Source organism: Schistocerca serialis, chromosome 2 (genome assembly GCF_023864345.2).
Source record: "Schistocerca serialis cubense isolate TAMUIC-IGC-003099 chromosome 2, iqSchSeri2.2, whole genome shotgun sequence".
Lineage (NCBI taxonomy): Eukaryota > Metazoa > Arthropoda > Insecta > Orthoptera > Acrididae > Schistocerca > Schistocerca serialis.
This window is the reverse complement of record NC_064639.1, coordinates 1,064,071,040-1,064,090,774: the sequence shown is the minus strand read 5'-3', so window position 1 is coordinate 1,064,090,774 and position 19,735 is coordinate 1,064,071,040. Positions and strand designations below refer to the sequence as shown.

The 19,735-nt window shown below is 42.6% G+C and overlaps 1 protein-coding gene across 1 annotated transcript in view; it reads left to right on the top strand.

The window, feature by feature from the left end:
- LOC126458520 (ubiquitin-like modifier-activating enzyme ATG7) overlaps window positions 1-19,735 on the top strand; it is a 107,844-nt gene that overhangs the window by 46,953 nt on the left and 41,156 nt on the right. Inside the window, exon 9 of the mRNA XM_050095624.1 lies at window positions 4,112-4,255. Within this exon, the coding sequence (XP_049951581.1) occupies window positions 4,112-4,255 (144 nt within the window). The remainder of the gene's footprint in view (window positions 1-4,111; window positions 4,256-19,735) is intronic.

Genomic DNA, 19,735 nt, shown 5'->3' with positions numbered 1-19,735 from the left:
GGTCCCAAAATTTATCTTCCTCTTCCTTTGTTTTTGTTAGACAATTTTTTTTTCATTTGTTGGGGCATGAGCATTTAATATTGTATAGGTTTTATTCATTATTTTAAAGCTTAGAGTTGCAATTCTTGGTGATACTGCTTGGAAATCCGTTACTGAATCCATTATTTTTATGTTTACTAAAAACCCTGTTCCAAACTGGGGACATTGTTTCATTGACCTTGGTCCTGGTTTCCCATTATAAATTCTGTATCCTTGTGATTCAAATGGGTCCTCTGTGGTGTTCCTCGTTTCTTGGATCCCTGTTATTAAAATTTTTTGTTTATTTAGTTCATCTGTGAGCTCCTTGAGTTTTCCGGTCTGAAGTAGTGAGTTTATGTTGTGTGTTGCTATATAATTTATTTGCTCATGTTTAATCTTCTTTTTGTGTTTTAGTGTGCATTTGGATGGTTGCAAACACTTCGATTCATTGCTGTCTTCTAGTTGACTACCCACTGAATCCGATGTAGCCTTTTCCTGCCCTTTTCCTGCCTTTTTGAGCAGGACGGTGGAATTTTTTTCATAAAAAACCTTTCCATTTTTGACTTTTGAAGGTTGTCAACTTTAGTTGGAGCAAGATCCGATTTACAACTACAGTTGTTAACCGCAGAGGGTGTGTTTGGTCCGTGAGAGCTATTTTATTTCACTCGAGTCCGCCAGTAAACCAGTGAGGACTTCCCTATCCGCCACCTGGGACGCGCCACGTAGGAGTATCACCTCTCCTCCTACTATGACAGCATAGTAGGTTCGTGGTGTAATTACTCTATTGAAGGTTACAACAAATATATAGCAGTTAGTTAGAAAACAATTTGTTCACTTATTATTATTTGGTGAAAAAACATTTCCAGTTTCCAGGGTGCTGTTTGAGCCTCTACCACTTCCTTCTGCCCATTATAACCTGTCATGGAGAACATTATCCATTGCCCCTCCTTTGGCAGCGAGGTCATCCATGATCATGTCCATACAACTGGTTCTGGATCTTCCTACAGGAAGATATCCTTCCACTTTTCTTTCCAAATTTATTCAGGCTGTTCTTGTACCACCGTAGTCTTGATGTCCTGAGTAGGTCTAAAAGGGAGTCTTGATTCCATCTTTCTTTCTTGCCTCCTCATTCCTTAACTTATTCATCATGGTCTGCCAGAAAGTGGATCCAAGGAATCTCACTTCTGATGCCTGGAGTGTCAATGACTGTCTCTTTGTGAGGGTGCCTGCTTCAAAACCATAGGTCAGTATTAGTGAGAAGTAGCTGCTGAATATAACTGATTCCAGTGGTGAGTACCATAATATTATATAAAATTACAAAGCTTCAAGACAGATCAAACCTGTGTGCTACTCTGAAGCTTGGTACTTTAACCTTGTCTTACAGAGGCAATCATCATACTGCCTGTGTTGCCCAGGCACAAGCTATGGTGTGCCCTCATGTTTTTTTTAATCTACCCACACTATCCTGCAGAGTGAAAGATCTAATTCAGGAATAATTTGTAGAGTGCAATTAAGACATTGCCCTGCAGTATCCCTTGTTCCAGGAGTGAAAGCAAGCTTCCATCAAGTTTGTAAAGTAGGAACAGGTAATGGTGGAACTGAAGCTGTGAGGGTAAGTCATGAGTTGTGCACTGATAGCTCACTTGGTAGGACCATTGCCTGGAAAGACAAAGGTTCCAGTATCAAGTCCTAGTCCAGTACATAGTTTTTAATGTCAAAAACAAGTTTAAAAACAGTGCACATCCCACTGCAGAGAGAAAGATTCATTCTGAAAATAACATTACGCTTTTTCATAAGAATGCCTCCAATAGAATGTGTGTTATTTCAGGGAAATTTCCCCCTGAAAGCTGCATCACCAAGAACATTTATTACAATGTGAAAGTCACTTCTAAGAAATGATATCCTGCTCTAAATAGAAAATTTTACAAAATTTACACTCCAGTCGCATTTTGCACAGTATAAGTTAACGATCATTGACTTGAAGTTCCTTTAACAAAGCTACGGTTTATGTAATTATGGCCTTTAGGTTGATGTACTTTATCCATCAGGGGAGTGAATCATATTAAAGCGTCTGCTTCCAGAACACAGAGAACTGCACTGGCTCCAGATGAAATCCGCTTTGTGGATAAACAACAGGAGTGGTGTGCTGGCCAGCCTGGATGTGGTTATTAGGTGGTTTTCTATATCCACCCAGGTAAATACTGACCTGCTTCCCTCATCACACCTCAGGCACATAATGCATGAGCACTTTGGAAAACATTGTCACATTTAATCACTAGTTGCAGATAGAGGGGGTACACGGATTCATCGCTTGGGTGTCCTGGCAGTAGCTTTAAAATGCCTTTGGGAGCAGTGACTCCATCATAATAATAACCTATACACTGATATGGTTTGTGCTTCATGAAAATTGGAGAATTACCATACCAGTCCCAACTCTGCACTTGCTGTATAAAGAGTCCTGGAAAGATAGAGAGGGAGGCTGATGTATTTTGAATACAAAAGAATTTGATAGGTTTCCAAATTAATCTTTCTGTTATCAGTGGTCTATACACAGACCCTTGCCTTCACAGGCAGTGCTCGTATTGAGTGATTTGTCAAGTACATCTCTACATCTACATCTACTCCGCAAGCCATGTGACAGTGTGAATTTCAGTGACAACTGTGTTTGATGACAATGCTGATGGACACTACTGAAGGCTCAGAACTAAAACCAAACTGATGTGACTTAGCATTTAGTAAGGTTTTATTCATCAGGTTCACTGTGTAAAATTGTGTACAGTAAAATGAGATATAAACTTGCCAACCTTAATATATAAAAAATGTATATCCATTTTGCAGAGGTTAAAGGTTTATGAATTGTGGTGAAGAGTAGTGGAAAATGTTGCACCATAAAACAAACTTCAGAAACAAAATACCATGTAAGTTAAATGGAAGATGTGCAACAGCTGTATGGAAAGGGGTTATACACTAAAAGTTTGACATAAATATTTCACATTTTTTGTCAACCCTGAAATGATGCTCCACAATGTCAGTCACAATTCTCTCTTTCACCTGTACCACTGAACACTGCAGTAGATTATAAAGCTTAAATGATTAAGTTGTGAAGTACATTATGTGATTGTCCATTACAATTTTTGTTTCTTTTGTCACAAATTATAATTCCAAGTACTTGTTTTGACTGTTAATCAGTCTTCTTCAAATCTCAAAAGGATAGAAGAGCAAAATTCCTGCTTGTAGTCTGTTATAAATACATGGGTTAAAGAGAAGGGAATGATCCCAATCATTTGTTCGATTTCATGTGAAGCAATATTCACACAAACTCAGTGCTGGCCGTTCACTATAGTTTACCTGCTGACTTCAGCACATTAAGAAATCATCTTTCAAATGACACGTCAGATTAGATTCAATATTTCATTCCTTAAACTAGTGTTTTTACTTATGTTTACATGCCTAACATGTTTCTAAGGTACTTGGTTGAATACTAGCTGACATAAACATGGACAGCACTGAGCAGAATAACTGTAGTTCATTGTTACAGATTAAGTTTCTATGATATGCTTGTATTTAATTAAGGTACATCTTGATTCATCCAGTCTCTGAAGGTTGTCAGTCTTGATGGGATTTACGGTACATAATGAATGAATGAATGAATGAATGAACGAATTCATAGCCATGCGGAGTGGCCACGCAGTTTGAGGTGCCATGTCACACATTGCGCGGCCCCTCCTGCTGGAGGTTTGAATCCTCCCTCGGACATAGGTTTTTGTGTGTTGTTGTTAGCATACGTTAATTTAAGTAGTGTGTAAGTCTAGGGACCGATGACCTCAGCAGTTTGGTCCCTTAGTATTTCACACACATTTGAACATTTAAATTTTGAGCGAATTCATATCCTGTGTCCAGAGAAAAAAATCAGATTAAAACTTTTAAAAACCAGAATTTAACAATACAATCAAACAATTTCATAATATTGTTGAATTCAACAGTACAAATTGATATCTGTCAATGCAAGTAAAATAATTAGTGATGATGATTTATTTTTGAAATTCTATGAACATTTAATTTCTATGTTATTAATTTTATTTGTATCTTTCAGTTAGTGATGACAGCTGCTTTGGGCTTTGATACATTTGTCGTCATAAGACACGGGATGCGCAATCAGAAGAAGGATGTAGCTGTTGCACCAGATGGTCCTCAGCTTGGATGCTACTTCTGCAGTGATGTGCTAGCACCTGGGAATGTTAGTATCAATTTAAATACTTGAACATTTAATTTTGCTTGATAAGATACTTTATTTATCATTTAATCTAATTTTTACTGTTGTGTATTCCTTCTGGTTTACAGTATCATTACCACTTGGAGAAACAAATGTTTGACACAGTTTTAAAGGATGCTATTTCATTTATTCCTTAGCGACATCCTAATTAATGTAACCAGTTTTCTCAAATGCTGTGCAGAAAACTGGAGGGGGGGGGGGGGGGTGGTAACTATATCTGCCAGTAAACTCCAGGTATACCGAACGAGGTGGCGCAGTGGTTAGACACTGGACTCACATTCAGGAGGACGACGGTTCAATGCCGCGTCCGGCCATCCTGATTTAGGCTTTCCGTGATTTCCCTAAATCGCTCCAAGCAAATGCCGGGATGGTTCCTTTCAAAGGGCACGGCCGACTTCTTTCCCTGTCCTTCCCTAATCTGATGAGACCGATGACCTCGCTGTCTGGTCTCCTTCCCCAAACAACCCAACCCCAACTCCAGATATACAATCCACTACCCTCTACCACAAATAGAACTGATAAGAAATAGCCACACAATCTTATGGAAAAATGGAAATCCATCATTGTCAGCCGTTTGACATCCACCATTGCTAGATAAAGGTGCTCTCTAGATGTATTCTTGCATTATGTGGTTTTCAGGAATTCATACCCAATTTGTTTCTACCTTCCTTTCTAATGTCAGCTACCCATCTTCTGTAGATCATCATTTCATTCTTTTCCTGTGTTTTGAATTCAGCACAGAATGACCTTGGTACATTCTATATCCATTCATCTGGCTACATCTACCTCCATTTCATTTCCATTAAAGTCATAATTACATCTACACATCTGGCTAATACTTAGCTCCAGAATGTGAAATTCCATCACTGCCAATAGACTCATTTAAATGTGAGAGTACCAATCATAGTTTCTGGAAATATCAGTTCCTTATGCTGAGATGAAAGAGGGATGGTTTGGAAAGATTAGAAAAGAGTGACAGGTAACTCAGACCACAGGATAAGAGGGAGCCAATTGCTTTCAGGACAAGTGCAAACCCCTCCGTCTGATTCCTGGTCGATATTTTTTTCTCTCTCTTAGTAATTCTTAACATTCATGTCTCCATTGTTCAGTAATGCTCCAGTTTTTTTAGTTATGTTTGCAGTGAAAGTATGTGTATCGCTGCCATAAGTCAAAACTGGTAATACCCATTGATTGTAAATTTTCTTTTTCATGTATATTGGGAAGTTAGTTTTCACTCTTGTTTTTTATGTCTTTTTCCTGTCAATCCGGTCATTGTCTTCAGCATCCTCAAATATATCAGCTGCTTTTGTGGCTGCATTATTAATTTTGTAAAAATGAGAAGTCTGCAGTTCCTTAGATCTATCACTCACTCAGCACACTTTCATAGGTCGGGGAATATCTGCCTCTGGACTCCTACAACATACCTCTTGCAAGAGTCCTTTCTTACCTCACCTGTGGCATGTTATGCACCAATGGGGACACATGCTGTGAGTATGGTGAGGGAAACAATATTTACAGCTATGCATCAGAGCTGCTGCTGACACAGCCCATCACCTTAGATGGGGTTGTTTATGAGGTCATCTGGCTTGTGGAGCAGTGGGGGGGACTGTCGAAGGTGATGTGATGTTTGCGTGACCAGTGCCCGCCAGGGGCACCATAACATACCTGATTAGTGTGCCCACATAAATGTTTGCACAAACTTTTAAAACTTGGGCTTTTAAAACTAGTGCTTCATGCTCATCCTCAGTCCTGCAGACTGAGCCAGTGAAGCCCTCCCAGCCAGGGAAACCCAAGGAGCAGTGAGAGAAATCCAAAGAGAAGACCCCTAAGACCAAGGAAATTGTGGTGGCACCCACACCACCGTTATCTACAAGCTCTGCGTCTGAGGATGGGGTGGAGATTCTGGCGTCCACTGAGGACCTAGATCTCGCCAGAACCTCAGACACAATGGATATAGACTGCTCAGGCAAAAAGTCGGTGGCAGCAGGTGACTCTGAGGCCTCATTGAATGTTCCATGCCTTCCCAGTCTCACAATGACGTCATCCTCCAGTGGAATTGCGGCAGATTTTTCCACCGCCTGGCTGAGCTACGACAACTGTTAAGCCTTACACCTGCTATCAGCATTGCCCTCCAGGAAACCTGGTTCCCGGCAATGCTGACCCCGGCCCTCCATGGCTATAAGGGATATTAAAGGAACCATGTGACTATAATTGAGTGTTGGGTGGAGTTTGCGTTTATGTCCTAAACTCAGTCTGTAGTGACACTGTGCCCCTTCAAACCCCTCTTGAAGCTGTGGCTGTCAGAATCCAGAGGTGTCGAAACTTTACTGTCTCAGTTCGACCTCTGCCTCTTAAATACTGGGGCCACCACTCATTTCAGTGTGGCTCATGGTAATTACTTGGCCATTGATTTATCAATTTGCAGCCCTCTATCCACTGGAGAGCACATGACAGCCTGTGTGTTTGTGACCATTTCCCCATCTTCCTGTCACTGCCCCGGCGTCAGGCCCATGGATGCCTGCCCAGATGGGCTATAAACAAGGCGGACTGGGAAACTTTCACCTCTGCTGTCACTGTTGAATCTCCCCCACATGGTAACATCGATGTCATGGTTGAGCAGGTGACTACCACAATTGTTGCTGCAGCAGAAAACACGATCCCTCACTTTTTAGGGTGCCCGTGGCATAAGGCAGTCCCTTGGTGGTCTCACCAGAAGTCGCTGAAGCAATTAAAGAACGTCAGTGAGCTCTACAGTGGCATAAGCCGCACCCTTACCTGGAGCACCTCATAGCATTTAAACGGCTCCGTGCCCGCATTCACCAGCTTATCAAACGACGGAAGCAGGAACGTTGGGAGAGATACGTCTCAACCATTGGGTGCCATACATCACCTTCCCAAGTCTGGGCAAAGATCAAACGTCTTTTTGGGTACTAAATCCCAACAGGTGTTCCCGGTGTTACCATAAATGGCGTGTTATCTACCAATGCTAACGCGGTTGCCGAGAACTTTTCTGAGCACTCGCTTGAGCCTGTTTGTTGGAGAACTACCCCCCAGCCTTTCGCACTCTCAAACAGCGGCTGGAACGGAAAGTCCTCTCATTCACTACATGCCACAGTGACCCCGTAACATGCCATTTACAGAGTGGGAGCTCCTCAGTGCCCTTGTACATTGCCCCAACGCAGTTCCTGGGCCTGATCAGATCCACAGCCAGATGATTAAACATCTCTCATCTGCCTACAAGCGACATATCCTCCTCACCTCCAACCAGATCTGGTACAATGGCATCTTTCCATCACAATGGCGGGAAAGCACCACCATTCCGGTGCTCAAACCCGGTAAAAATCCACTTTATGTCAATAGCTATCAGCACATCAGCCTTACCAACGTTCATTGTAAGCTGCTGAAACAACCTGGTGATGTCATATCCTTGCCACATTGTATGAGTGGGGTCTCTGGGGCCCGCTCCCGATTTTTATCCAAAACTTCCTGTCGCTCTGTACTTTCCATGTCCAAGTTGCTGCCTCCCATAGTCCCATCCATATCCAGGAGAATGGAGTCCTGCAGGGCTCTGTATTGAGTGTCTCTCTATTTTTAGTGTCCATTAACAGTCTAGCAGCAGCTATCGGGCCGTCCATCTCACCTTCTCTGTATGCAGACAACTTCTGCATTTTGTACTGCTGCTCCAGTAGTGGTGTTGCTGAGCTGCGCCTACAGGGAGCCATCCACAAGGTGCAGTCATGGGCTCTAGCCCATGGCTTCAAGTTTTCAGCTGCAAAGTCGTGCGTCATGCAGTTCTGTCGGCATCGTACCATTCATCCGGACCCAGAACTTTAACTTCATGACGATCCATTCACTGTAGTGGAGATGTATTGATTCTTAGGACTGGTTTTTGATGCTCGATTGACGTGGCTTCCTTATCTTCGTCAGCTTAAGAGGAAGTGCTGGCGGCACCTCAATGCCCTCTGTTACCCCAGCAGCACCAGTTGGGGTGCAGATTGCTCTACGCTGCTGCAGCTCTACAGAACCCTTGTCCAATCCCGAATTGACTATGGGAGTGTGGTTTATGATTCGGCAGCGCCCTCAGCATTCCATTTACTCGACCCTGTGCACCACTGCAGGGTTCGACTAGTGACAGGAGCTTTCAGAATGAGTCCAGTGACCAGCGTACTGGTGAAGGCTGGCATCCCTCCATTGCAAATCAGACATGCACAACTGCTTGCCAGTTATGCTGCACACATTCATAGTTCTTCTGAGCATCCGAATTACTGTCTCCTTTTCCCACCCGCGGTGGTCCATCTCTCGCATCGGCAGCGCAGGTTGGAGCTAACAATTGCAGTTCGCGTGCAGTCCCTTCTCTCCGAACTGGAGTCCTTCCCTTTACCACCTCTACTTCAGATCCATTCACGTATGCCTCCATGGTGTACGCCTCGGCTGCAGCTTCGTCTGGACCTTTTGCATGGCCCTAAGGACTCTGTTAACCCCGCTGCTCTCTGCTGTCACTTCCTCTCGATTCGTGACGTGTTCCGGGGCTCTGACATGGTTTACACCGACGGTCGATGGCTGATGGTCACATAGGCTTTGCGTATGTTCCTGGAAGACATATTGAACAGCACTCCTTGCCAGATAGCTGCAGTGTTTTCACTACAGAGCTGGCGGCCATATCTCGTGCTCTTGAGCACATCCGCTCATGCCCTGGCGCGTCATTTCTCCTGTGCACTGACTCGTTGAGCAGCCTACAAGCTATCGACCAGTGCTACCCTTACCATCGTCTGGTAGTGTCCATCCAGAAGTCCATCTATGCTCTGGAATGGTCCCGTTGTTCAGTGGTGTTTGTGTGGACCCCAGGACACGTCAGAACCCAGGCAACTAACTTGCCGACAGGCTGGCCAAACAGGCGACGCGGTAACCACTTCTGGAGATGGGCATCTCCGAAGCTGGCCTGCGTTTTGTCTTACGCCGCACGGTTTTTTCAGGCTTTTGGAGACGGAATGGCATAACAGTATGCACAGCAAGCTGTGTGTCATTAAGGAGATAAAGAATGTGTGGAAGTCTTCCATGCGGTCCTCTCACAGGGAATCAGTTGTTCTCTGGCAGCTTCGCATTGGCCATACATGGCTAACACATGGTTACCTGCTTCACGACAAGGACTCACCTCTGTGTCACTGTGACTCCCAAATGACAGTCGTCCACCTCTTGCTGGACTGCCCATTTTTAGCCGCTCTTTGGCGGACTTTTAACTTTCCCAGTTCCCTACCTTCAGTGTTGGGCAACGATACCTCAACAGCAGCTTTAGTTTTACATTTTATCTGTGAGAATGGGTTTTATACTTCTATGTAGGTTTTAGCACATGTTGTTTGTCCCTCTGTGTCCTCCACCCTAGTGCTTTTAGGGTAGAAGTTTTAATGTGTTGCAGAGTGGCTGGCTTTTCCTTTTTATTCTCGTGGTCAGCCAGCCCCTTTATCTGCTTTCTTGGTTTACTCTCTTCTGTTTCTAGCATCTCTCAGTTGTTTTCTTGTCCTCTTGTGTTACTTTTGGTGTTTGTTGCCTTTCCTCTGTTCTTGTGGTTTTTCCTTTCTTTCCATTTTGTGTTATATGTCTTGTCCATTTTAATCTCACACTTGTGGCATTGTTTTATTAGGAACAAGGGACCGATGACCTCGTAGTTTGGTCCCTTGCTCCCTCTTTTAAACCAACCAATTCCTCCTTTCAATCAAATTGTGTCACACATTTCTTCCCCCCCCCCCCCCCCCCCCCCTCCCAATTTAATTCAGTATCACCTCATTAGTTATTCAACCTACCCATCTAATTTTCAGCTTTCTGTTGTAGCACCATATTTCAAAAGCTGTATATTTTCTTCTTGTCTGAACTGCTTATTATTGTAAATACCAAAAGTCTTCCACAATGTTTCGTGTCTCATTTCCTAGTGTCCATGGTGTCATGTGATGTAATTTCACTACAATCCATGCTTTACTTTTGTTGATTTTTGTGTGGGGGAAGAGGTGGGGGCGGGGGGCAATGCTGCCCATACCTATGGGTCGTGGCCCCTCCTAGCTCTCAGAGAAATGAAAGAATGTAGTGTATTCAGGTGTTATCCCAGGTCAAGTCCCCACTTACAAACTCCTGTTGTATGGACACCCTTGGAGAGAGAGAGAGAGAGAGAGAGAGAGAGAGAGAGAGAGAGAGAGAGAGAGAGAGAGAGGGGGGGGGGGGATGTTCATAAGGACAGGAGCCACCCCTAGCCAGCCACATCAGCAAGGAATCACATTCCTGTATATGTCATCCAAGCTCAGTTCAACTCGATGCCCAGCCAGATTAGAGCAGTTGTTGTGGTAGATGTAAAGCTCTGGCTACTAAATTTTACATACTGCATTCTACCAAATAACTTTCAAATTTCGTTACGTATTCTTCCTAGTGTACTGTATATACACAGTAAGTAAATTTTCATTATTTGCTTCATTTGTGGTGTTGCAACTTTAATGGCCATAAATATGGGTATGGTTTAAAGATAGAACAGGACATTTCACAGATTGGATAGGCACCTAATACCAATTTGGGAGTGATGGGAAGGCCTGTGGATTAGAAGTTCCTCCTTTCCAGGCATGGTAATAAGAAGTCATTGCCCTGGTCAGTCATTTGCTCCAATCCATTGTGACGGGCTGGGTGCTTCTTTGTAGTTGGTTCATGGGGGTAGTTGAAGGGTTATGGGCCTGTATGGATATGGCTTAGAAGATCTGCTCGTTTGCTAGTTGGAGGGTAGTGCCTGCCTGTGAAGTCCTTAGTAAGAATTTCAGCATACTGGGCCAGTGTTCATCATAGAAGATTTGCTGTCTCTGTGGCCCAACTATACGTGAGATACAAGGGTGAGTCAAATGAAAACCTTAAATTTGTAATAACAAATCAAAATTTCACACTGTTATCCTGTAAGTTCATAAGCGTGCTACAAACAGCGTGCAGAACGGCCTGTAGGTGGCAGCATAGTGCAGATGCACACATACCGTCGCAGTATCAGTATAAAGATGGCCGCCCCACTTGCAACTTGCACCAGGGAAGAACAGCGTTCTGTTATTAGGTTTTTGCGTAGTGAAGGTGTGAAACCTATTGAAATTCATCGACGAATGAAGGTTCAGTACAGTGATGCATGTTTGTCACAGCAGCAAGTCTACAAATGGAGTAGGAAGTTCGCAAATGGTGTGACTTGTGGAAGATGCTCCTCGTCCAGGTCAGGCACAATGAGTTGTGACTCCACAGAATGTTGCAGCAGTTGAAGCCATAGTGAAGGAAAACTGCTGAGTGACACTGAATGACATTACAGATTAGTCATGGGTCAGCACACCACATTGTGCATGATGTGCTCCAGTTTCACAAAGTGTCTGCAAGATGGGTGCCACGGCAACTGACTCCTGAAATGAGAGAACGATGTGTTGCTGCTTGTGAAGAACTTCTTTGGCACTTTGAATGAGAAGGGCGTGGCTTCCTTGCAAGAATCGTTACTGGGGACGAAACCTGGGTTCACTTGCACCAACCGGAAATGAAGAGAGTGAGCAAGGAATGGCGCCATTCCTCATCACCAAAACCAAAGAAGTTTCGAACAGAACCATCAGCTGGGAAGGTTATGCTGACTCTCTTTTGGGATGAAAAAGGCATCATTTTGGAGCATTACATACCTAGAGGGACCACTGTCACCAGTGAATCATACACATATCTCCTAAAAAATCATCTGCGGCCTGCAATCAAATCAAAGCGACGTGGATTGGTGTCAGCAGGTGTCCTTTTGCAACATGACAATGCAAGGCCCCACACTGCCCATACAACAGTTGCAACAATCGTAGACTGCATTTTGAGTGTCTTCTTCATCCACCATACTCACCAGACCTTGCCCCCAAGTGATTTCCATGTGTTTGGACCACTCAAAGACGAAATGGGAGGAAAAAAGTTCCATTCTGATGAAGAGGTATGCCATGCGGTGCATGAGTGATTGCACGGACTGCCAAAAGAATTTTTTTCTAAAGGAATTTATGCACTTTGTCACTTTGTAAGTGCTGGAGGACTTGTACCACTGAGCGTGGGGGAGATTGTGTAGAAAAGTGGTGCAGCTTTGTACCACTTCTGCACAATAAATAATATTTAAAAAAATATTTAAGGTTTTCATTTGACTCACACTCGTACTTTGTACTGTGAGAGGAATGGTACCTATCAAAAAGAAGGTACTATTAATAGTTGGTGTGCTTAATTTGGACAGAGAAGGATAGGGTGAGGAACAATCTGTGTCTGTTTTCTGATGATGTTATAGTATATAGGAAAGTATTGTTGTTGCGTGACTGTAGAAGGGTACAGGATGACTTGGACAGAATTTCTATTTGGTACACTGAATGGCAGCATGCTGTCAGTGTAAAAAGCTCAGAGTTAATGAGTAGGAAATATAATATTGTAGTGTTCAAACACAGTATTAGTGGTGTGCAGCTTGACAAAGACATTTTTATTAAATATATAGGCATAGCAGTGCAAAGCGATATGAAATGGATAAAGCACATAAGAGTAGTAATAAGGAAGGTAAATGGTTGACTTTGGTTTATTGGGAGAGTTTAGGAAAGTGTAGTTCAATTACAAAGGAAACCGCATATAAAACTGCTGTGCAACCCACTGCTTAAGCATTTGGGATGTCCACCAGGTCAGATTAAAGAGGAGGAGGAGGAGATTAGTGTTTAACGTCCCATTGACAATGAGGTCATTAGAGATGGAGCACAAGCTTGGATTAGGGAAGGATGGGGAAGGAAACCAGCCATGCCCTTTCAAAGGAACCATCCCAGCATTTGCCTGAAACGATTTAGGGAAATCACGGAAAACCTAAATCAGGATGGCCAGAGATGGGGTTGAGCCCTCATGCTCCCGAATGCGAATCCAGTGTGCTAACCACTGCACCACCTTGCTCAGTCAGATTAAAGAAAGACATTGAAGCAATGCAGAGGTGTGCCACTATATTTGTTACCAGTACAGTTGATCAACACAAGAGTGTTGCAGTGGTGTTACATGAACTCAAATGGGAATCCGTAGAAGGAAGACACTGTTCTATTCATGAAACATGATTTGAGAATATTTAAAGAATAGACATTTGCAGCTGACTACAATACTATCATATTGTCGCCAATGTACATTTCGTGTAAGGAACACGAAGACAACATAAGAGAAATTGGGTCTCATGCGGAAGGATATAGACCAGGGTCGGCCAGAAATTCTGCACGCGTGCGGTGCTCCTGCACATGTGCAACTTCCGGGTCACAGCGTGCACGCCGCAGCCGTCAGCGTTCATGTAGTGCATGTTTCTACCCACAGATGTCGCTTTATCCACTTGCTGGGAGAGACTGTACCGGCGCATTCTAGTGCTCTTTCCACAGCTTGCATGCCAACCATGGGAAGGTATTTCGCGTATTAAACATTTAAAATACTGTCACAGTCTACTCATTGAGACGTCTACTTTTATGTTAACAGTTTAACCCAGTAAGACAAGTAATACAGTTAACAACCATGGGTTTTTATTAAGGCAGCTTGACTGACGGCACGTAAATACGCGTAATGTTTTTGATCTAGTATTTAAGAAAGAGAGCACTTAGCAACTTCCAACGAACCTTATTCATGATTTCAAATAACATTAAACTAATGCAAGGTTTCCTATAACTAATTCTCGGTGCCCTCAGTTACACTCACATAATTTCTGTCTCACTGACATCTGAACAGAATGATAACTGCAGACCTCTCGATGATCACCTGTTTTTTCAATACGATTATTGCTACATTTTTCATCAGTTCCGTCTGAAATGTGCATAATAACCGACAATCAGATGAATGTTATGTTTTATCGACTTCAGCTGGGCGTAGCCCTTCACACATTTTAAAAAAAAAAAACCTAAATGTAAGTATACATTGGAACAATCGGTTTAATGACCAACTTTCCTGATAATAATGTAACATGGAGCAGAACGAGGCAATAATGCACAGTTAGTAAACAATAATTTTTAATTATGAAAGGAATAAATCCAAACACGTATATCACTGGTCATGAGAAATGATAATCGAGTTGATGTGTCTCATCCATTTTCTTAAGGACATTTAATTTTGCTTGCCGTTCTTCACTGTTGAGTACACTACATTCGTCTTTGTGATTTGTATTGTAGTGTCTTTCAATTGAAAACTTATGCTGGCCGCCTATTATTCGGCGGCATAGCAAACACTGTGAGTTTTCATCAACGGCTACAAAAAAGAATTGCAGCTCCCAGTCGTTTTTAAACGACTGAGAACATAGATCTTCCGTCCTTTGCTTTTTCACAGTACCTGCCATTTCTCAGTACTTCTCTGTTAAGTTTACGGTTACCAGGGCTAAACGAGACTTGGTATGTTGCGCTCTTGCTTGTACCACATAAACAGGCAAGTGGAGCCGCTGCCATTCATTTAGGACACATGTCTAATAACAGATGTCGCTGTCGCACACGTGCGCACATGTGCAGCACTTCCGCACATCTGCACACTGTGCAGCGTTTGGCTGGCCCTGATATAGACAGTTGTTTTACCCTCACTCCAGTTGTGAGTGGAATAGGAAAGAAAATGACTTGTTGTGGTACATGATACCCTCCACCATACACCATATGGTGGCTTGCAGAAAATGTGTGTAGATGTAGATGTCGAATGAAGATGATTGGGGATCAGATGTTGAGGCTGTGGATGATCGAGGATAGAGTTTCATGGCCCTGCATCCAGACTATAGAGTGATCGCCAATGAATCTGGACCAGGCTAAAGGTTAAGATTCTTGGGTGACTTGGAAGGTTTCTCCAGGATGACATATGAACAAGATAGAGCTATGAAGTTACTATGTGAGTGCCCATGGCCAACAAGTGCTGAGACTGTTTCCATGGGAACATGTAACCAGCTGCAATGGAGTGTCCAGTTTTATGGATTTTCTGGGGCTGTATGTGAGAGATGAGGAGGAGTAAGATTAAGTTTGATGAGGAAGGAGACGCATTTGAGGGAGAGCTTCTGAGATGGAACTATGAATTTGGGTAGTGACTGGAAATTATCCTGGATTTCTGGGATGGGACCACTGCTGCAGGGATTGTGTATGGAACACTCAGGCAGTTGGTGGATACCTTCTGTCACTTACTGTGGGTAATCAAAACAGTGGTGTAGCCTTTCTTCTTAGGGAGATGATCAACTCAAGATTTGCTTAATAGTTGTGAGTAGCTGTTCATTCCTCTGTAAAAATGTTTTTGTTCATGGCAAGTGACCTTGGAAAGGACGGTAAGGCCATGTTGAAGGTAAGGAATTCCTGGAAGGTAACCATGGGATTAGAGTGTGGTTGATGATGGTTGGGTGGAGGTTTGAAGTGAGAGAGGCATGGTTCAGTGTTAGCTTTTGGCTTGGTTTGGTCAGAGAGGGGAAGCTAAGTTGATCTTTGAGCAGTCCAGCTTGACTGAATTTGTGCATGATGCTGAAGGACTTTGTAAAGGGCTGAAGTTTCAGTCAGAGTGAGGTTCTTGCTGTATAGGATGTACAATGTGACAACAGTGTTCTCTGTTTGTTTGGTTCTGGGTTTTGTGAAATGTTTGAGAGGGGATTTTGGGGAATGTGGAAGACATACAGATGGAAAAAGTGTGCAAGGCAGTGTCTGGTTGGTAAGAGGAGTTTTGAGAAGGAGTGGATTTGGGAGGGGGGGGGGCATTGTTGGGCTTAGAACAGGTGCCATTGGGCAGGTGTAGGAAGACAGTAAATTAAAATACATTTGGCTATGATGCATGGAGTACAGCCTCTGTCAGCATTTGCATTCATTTTTCTCTCTGCCTAGGGACTTACCATCCTGAATGGAGCCTTTTCCATCTATCTGAATACAATGCCTCTGATCCATCACTGGTAGCCAAACTTTCCACATAAATGGCACATATTGCTGCCTTCCTTTTACATCTCAACCATCTCCATCCCCCCTCCCAATGAGGCTCAATAGTGCACTGTGTTGAGCCAAACTGCACCATGCTGATAATGTCTGGAACAATAAGGTCTGTGTCTAACTGTTACTCCCTCTGTTTATTCACATTCACCCTCCTACAAACTCCTCTCTTTTCAGAGAAGTCAGTAAAATAATGACTAAACCTTTACTCCCAGTTCACCAAATCTTCAAATGTGTATAAATCGACAGAGTACTCTACAGAACCCTTTTGTACTTGAAATCAAAGAAACTACTTATTAACAACTGTAATATTAATGAAGTGTGGAAAAACCATGGGAAAAGTCTTCACCAATATGTGTGGACACGCTTCCCTTTATCACAGAAAAACCCCAAGGCTTCAGCTTGCACAGAAAGAAAAGTACAGCCTCAACAGGATAATAACAACCCAAAGCAGATGTGTGGACTCATTATATCAGTGGTTTCACTAGAATGTCAATCTGGAGCCAACAGACAAACCATCCATCATGTACACCAGAAAATCCTTTATGATCTTACTCTGAACAGTAGTCGATCTTCTTCACTGTGACCCAACATGCAAACAAATACATAAAAAAATCCGAGTGTTTATTTTGTTTTACAACTGTTTTTGTCTTGTGTATGTAATCAGTTGTGACATGCTGTGCCATATGCTAAATAAGTCACTACACTATTCTCACAGCCAGTTTCCATCCGCATCCTTCCCCAATCTTAGCTTGTGTTTCATCTCTAATTTATTTGAAACTTCCTGCTTTTCCTTCCATAATCCTACCAACTCCAAAATCACCACCTCATTCCTTATACATCGAACTTTATCCTTACTCATAACTACTTCTCTTTCAGAGGGAAATTTAGCATTTCCATGGGCTCCTACACAGCATCCTGACCTACTGACCTGTGTTTGGGGCGTTAAGATGATACCTTCTTAGCTACCCAAGAACATAAACATTTTACCAAGTTCAGATTCATTGATGATATCTTCATGTCTGAATCCAGGGCCAAGACACTGTGTCTTAATTCATCAACAGCCTCAACACATTCTCTCCTATCTTCTTCACCTGATTCTCCTCAGCCCAACACGCTGCCTTTTCAGATGGCTCTGTAGAAGCCTTAGTCTCTGTCAAGCTCTCCAACTATCATTTTGATAGCTGCCATCTCTTTCACACTTTCACACTAAAAAATCTGTCCCATATAGTGTAGTCATCTGTGTACACCACATCTTCAGTTATGAGCAATCCCATGGCCGATTGCTGAAGGAGTTCATAAGAGGTTCACCCACAGGCTCTGTCCTTCAGACATTGTCCACAAACATACGCCCCATGTTATATTTATATGTATCCCTCATCCTTCAACTACACTCACAAACCAACTGCAAACAAGCAACTCACCCCCTCAAATCTCTGTCCACTATCGCGCTGGATTAGAGCAATGTAACCAGTGCCTTTGCAAAGTTAACCAACAGCCATCATTATACCTGGAGATGAACATCTGACCCACAACTCTTCCTATCACTCCCAAAGTAACATTTGTTGCTATCTTTACATCAACCTACAGTGCTAGCCTTTACAATTGCAACACTAGGAAGGAATTAAATATCAAAATTTTACTTTCTGTGAATGTACAGTATAGTAGAAAGAATACATGACTTAATTTGTAGTTGATTTGGTGCTATGCAGACTGCGGAATTTAGTAGTCATTAACCCAGCAGATACTGAATCATACTAAGTTGGATTTTGGCAAAAGCCTTACTAGGACTTTACAGGGTAAGGTTATATTTAGTTCAAGATTTCATAATTAGTTTTAAAATGAATATACTATCCTGGTGAAGGAGAGCTGCTTTCTTAGTAACAGTTGATGAGATATGATTAGCTGTTATATGAAATCAATTTGCTTGTTTGCATATAGTTTATATTTTTAAAAATGTGAATGATACCTTCTACTGTTACTCCATCACATTTGAAATAAGGATAATCCTGAAAATGGATTTCAGTGAAGATGGGAGGTGAATGATCCATGATTAAATCTCATGCGAATTGTGGAACTTGGAAATTTTTTATACCTTAATTGTCTTGAACCAAAGCTTCAGGGGAATGTTTGGCTGTGTTTGTCCATAATATTTCCCTTCTCTACATATCAATAACTGATATTTGTCTTCTTATTGGTTCTTATTTTGCTATACAGTATTAACATTATTTAAAATGACAAACTCTGGGAGGTTGCATGGGGCACTAAAACAGACATTTTTCTCTAGTGCTGTAATTACCTGTTAGCATTTTTTAATCTGGTAGAGGGTGTAATCACTCTCAGCACTCGTGCAATTGTGCTTAACATGGGGATGAATCAGATGAAATTAAGAAATGTCCTTCATGAGTCATTGTTAATCCATTTGACTTAACAGCTTGTGCGCAACCTGGTACCATGTGATTAACCATTCAGAGCACAGTTTTTTACAGTCGTTCCTGGAGCAGTGTCAAATGCATCCTACACTTCCGTCCTCTGTGCTGTTTACAGATGATGCAATGTTCAGGCATGATGGCATCTTCAATATCCACAATTCACGTCTTGTGAACGAAGTTAATGCACATGGCATATTTATTGATGCTCATAAAGTGCAGTTCTATGTGAATATGTGGGCAGATGTTGGAGACTGTTTAAGTGGGCTATATCTCCTACCTAGACCATTAAAGGACATGCATTATTACCACTCCCTCACTGGAGCATTGCCATAGTTAATGAATGAAGTGCCATTCACTACAAGACAGTGCATGTGGTTCCAGCATGATGAGACACTGGCACATTTTAAACACCCTGTGCATTGATTCTTGAATCAACAGTTTCCAGAATAGTGGATTGGCAGTGGTGGTCCTGTACCACAGCCTACTCTATTCGCTGATTTGATCCCTCTGGACTTTTTTGTGTGAGGAGAGATATGCAGACTAGTTCACAAAACCCCTGTCAAATCACAGAAGGATCTGGTTGTCCAGATAGTAGCAGCAGCTGTAGGTATTAAGGACACTCCTGTAGCTTTTGACCATGTTAGACAGAACGTGTCTCACCAGTGTAACCTATGTTTACAAGTCAATGGAAGCATTTTTGAGCTTCATCTGTAGCTGAAGTAATTGTGTTAATGGTGATGTCTCTTGGTAATAAAGAATTGTTTGTGTCTCTCTTTGTCCTCAGAGGAAAACCCATTAGAAAAGGTGTTTTCATTGTCCCATGCTTTTTAGCTTGATTGATTTTCATCCAGTGAAAACTACTACTACCAGTTTAAAAAATCCTCACAGAAAAATAACCCCCCACAGGGGGCTCACCACACTTTGGCGGGTTCATCCTTGGCTACCACGGGGCCCCAGCCTTTGCAGCATCTTTTCCCTTCTGTGCTGTATGTCTCTACTCCTGTTATTCCTTTTCCCCTCCCTTGGGGAATATGACTGGGGTGTTTTTAGGAATGTGTTCCGCATTTTCTGTACCTGACGCG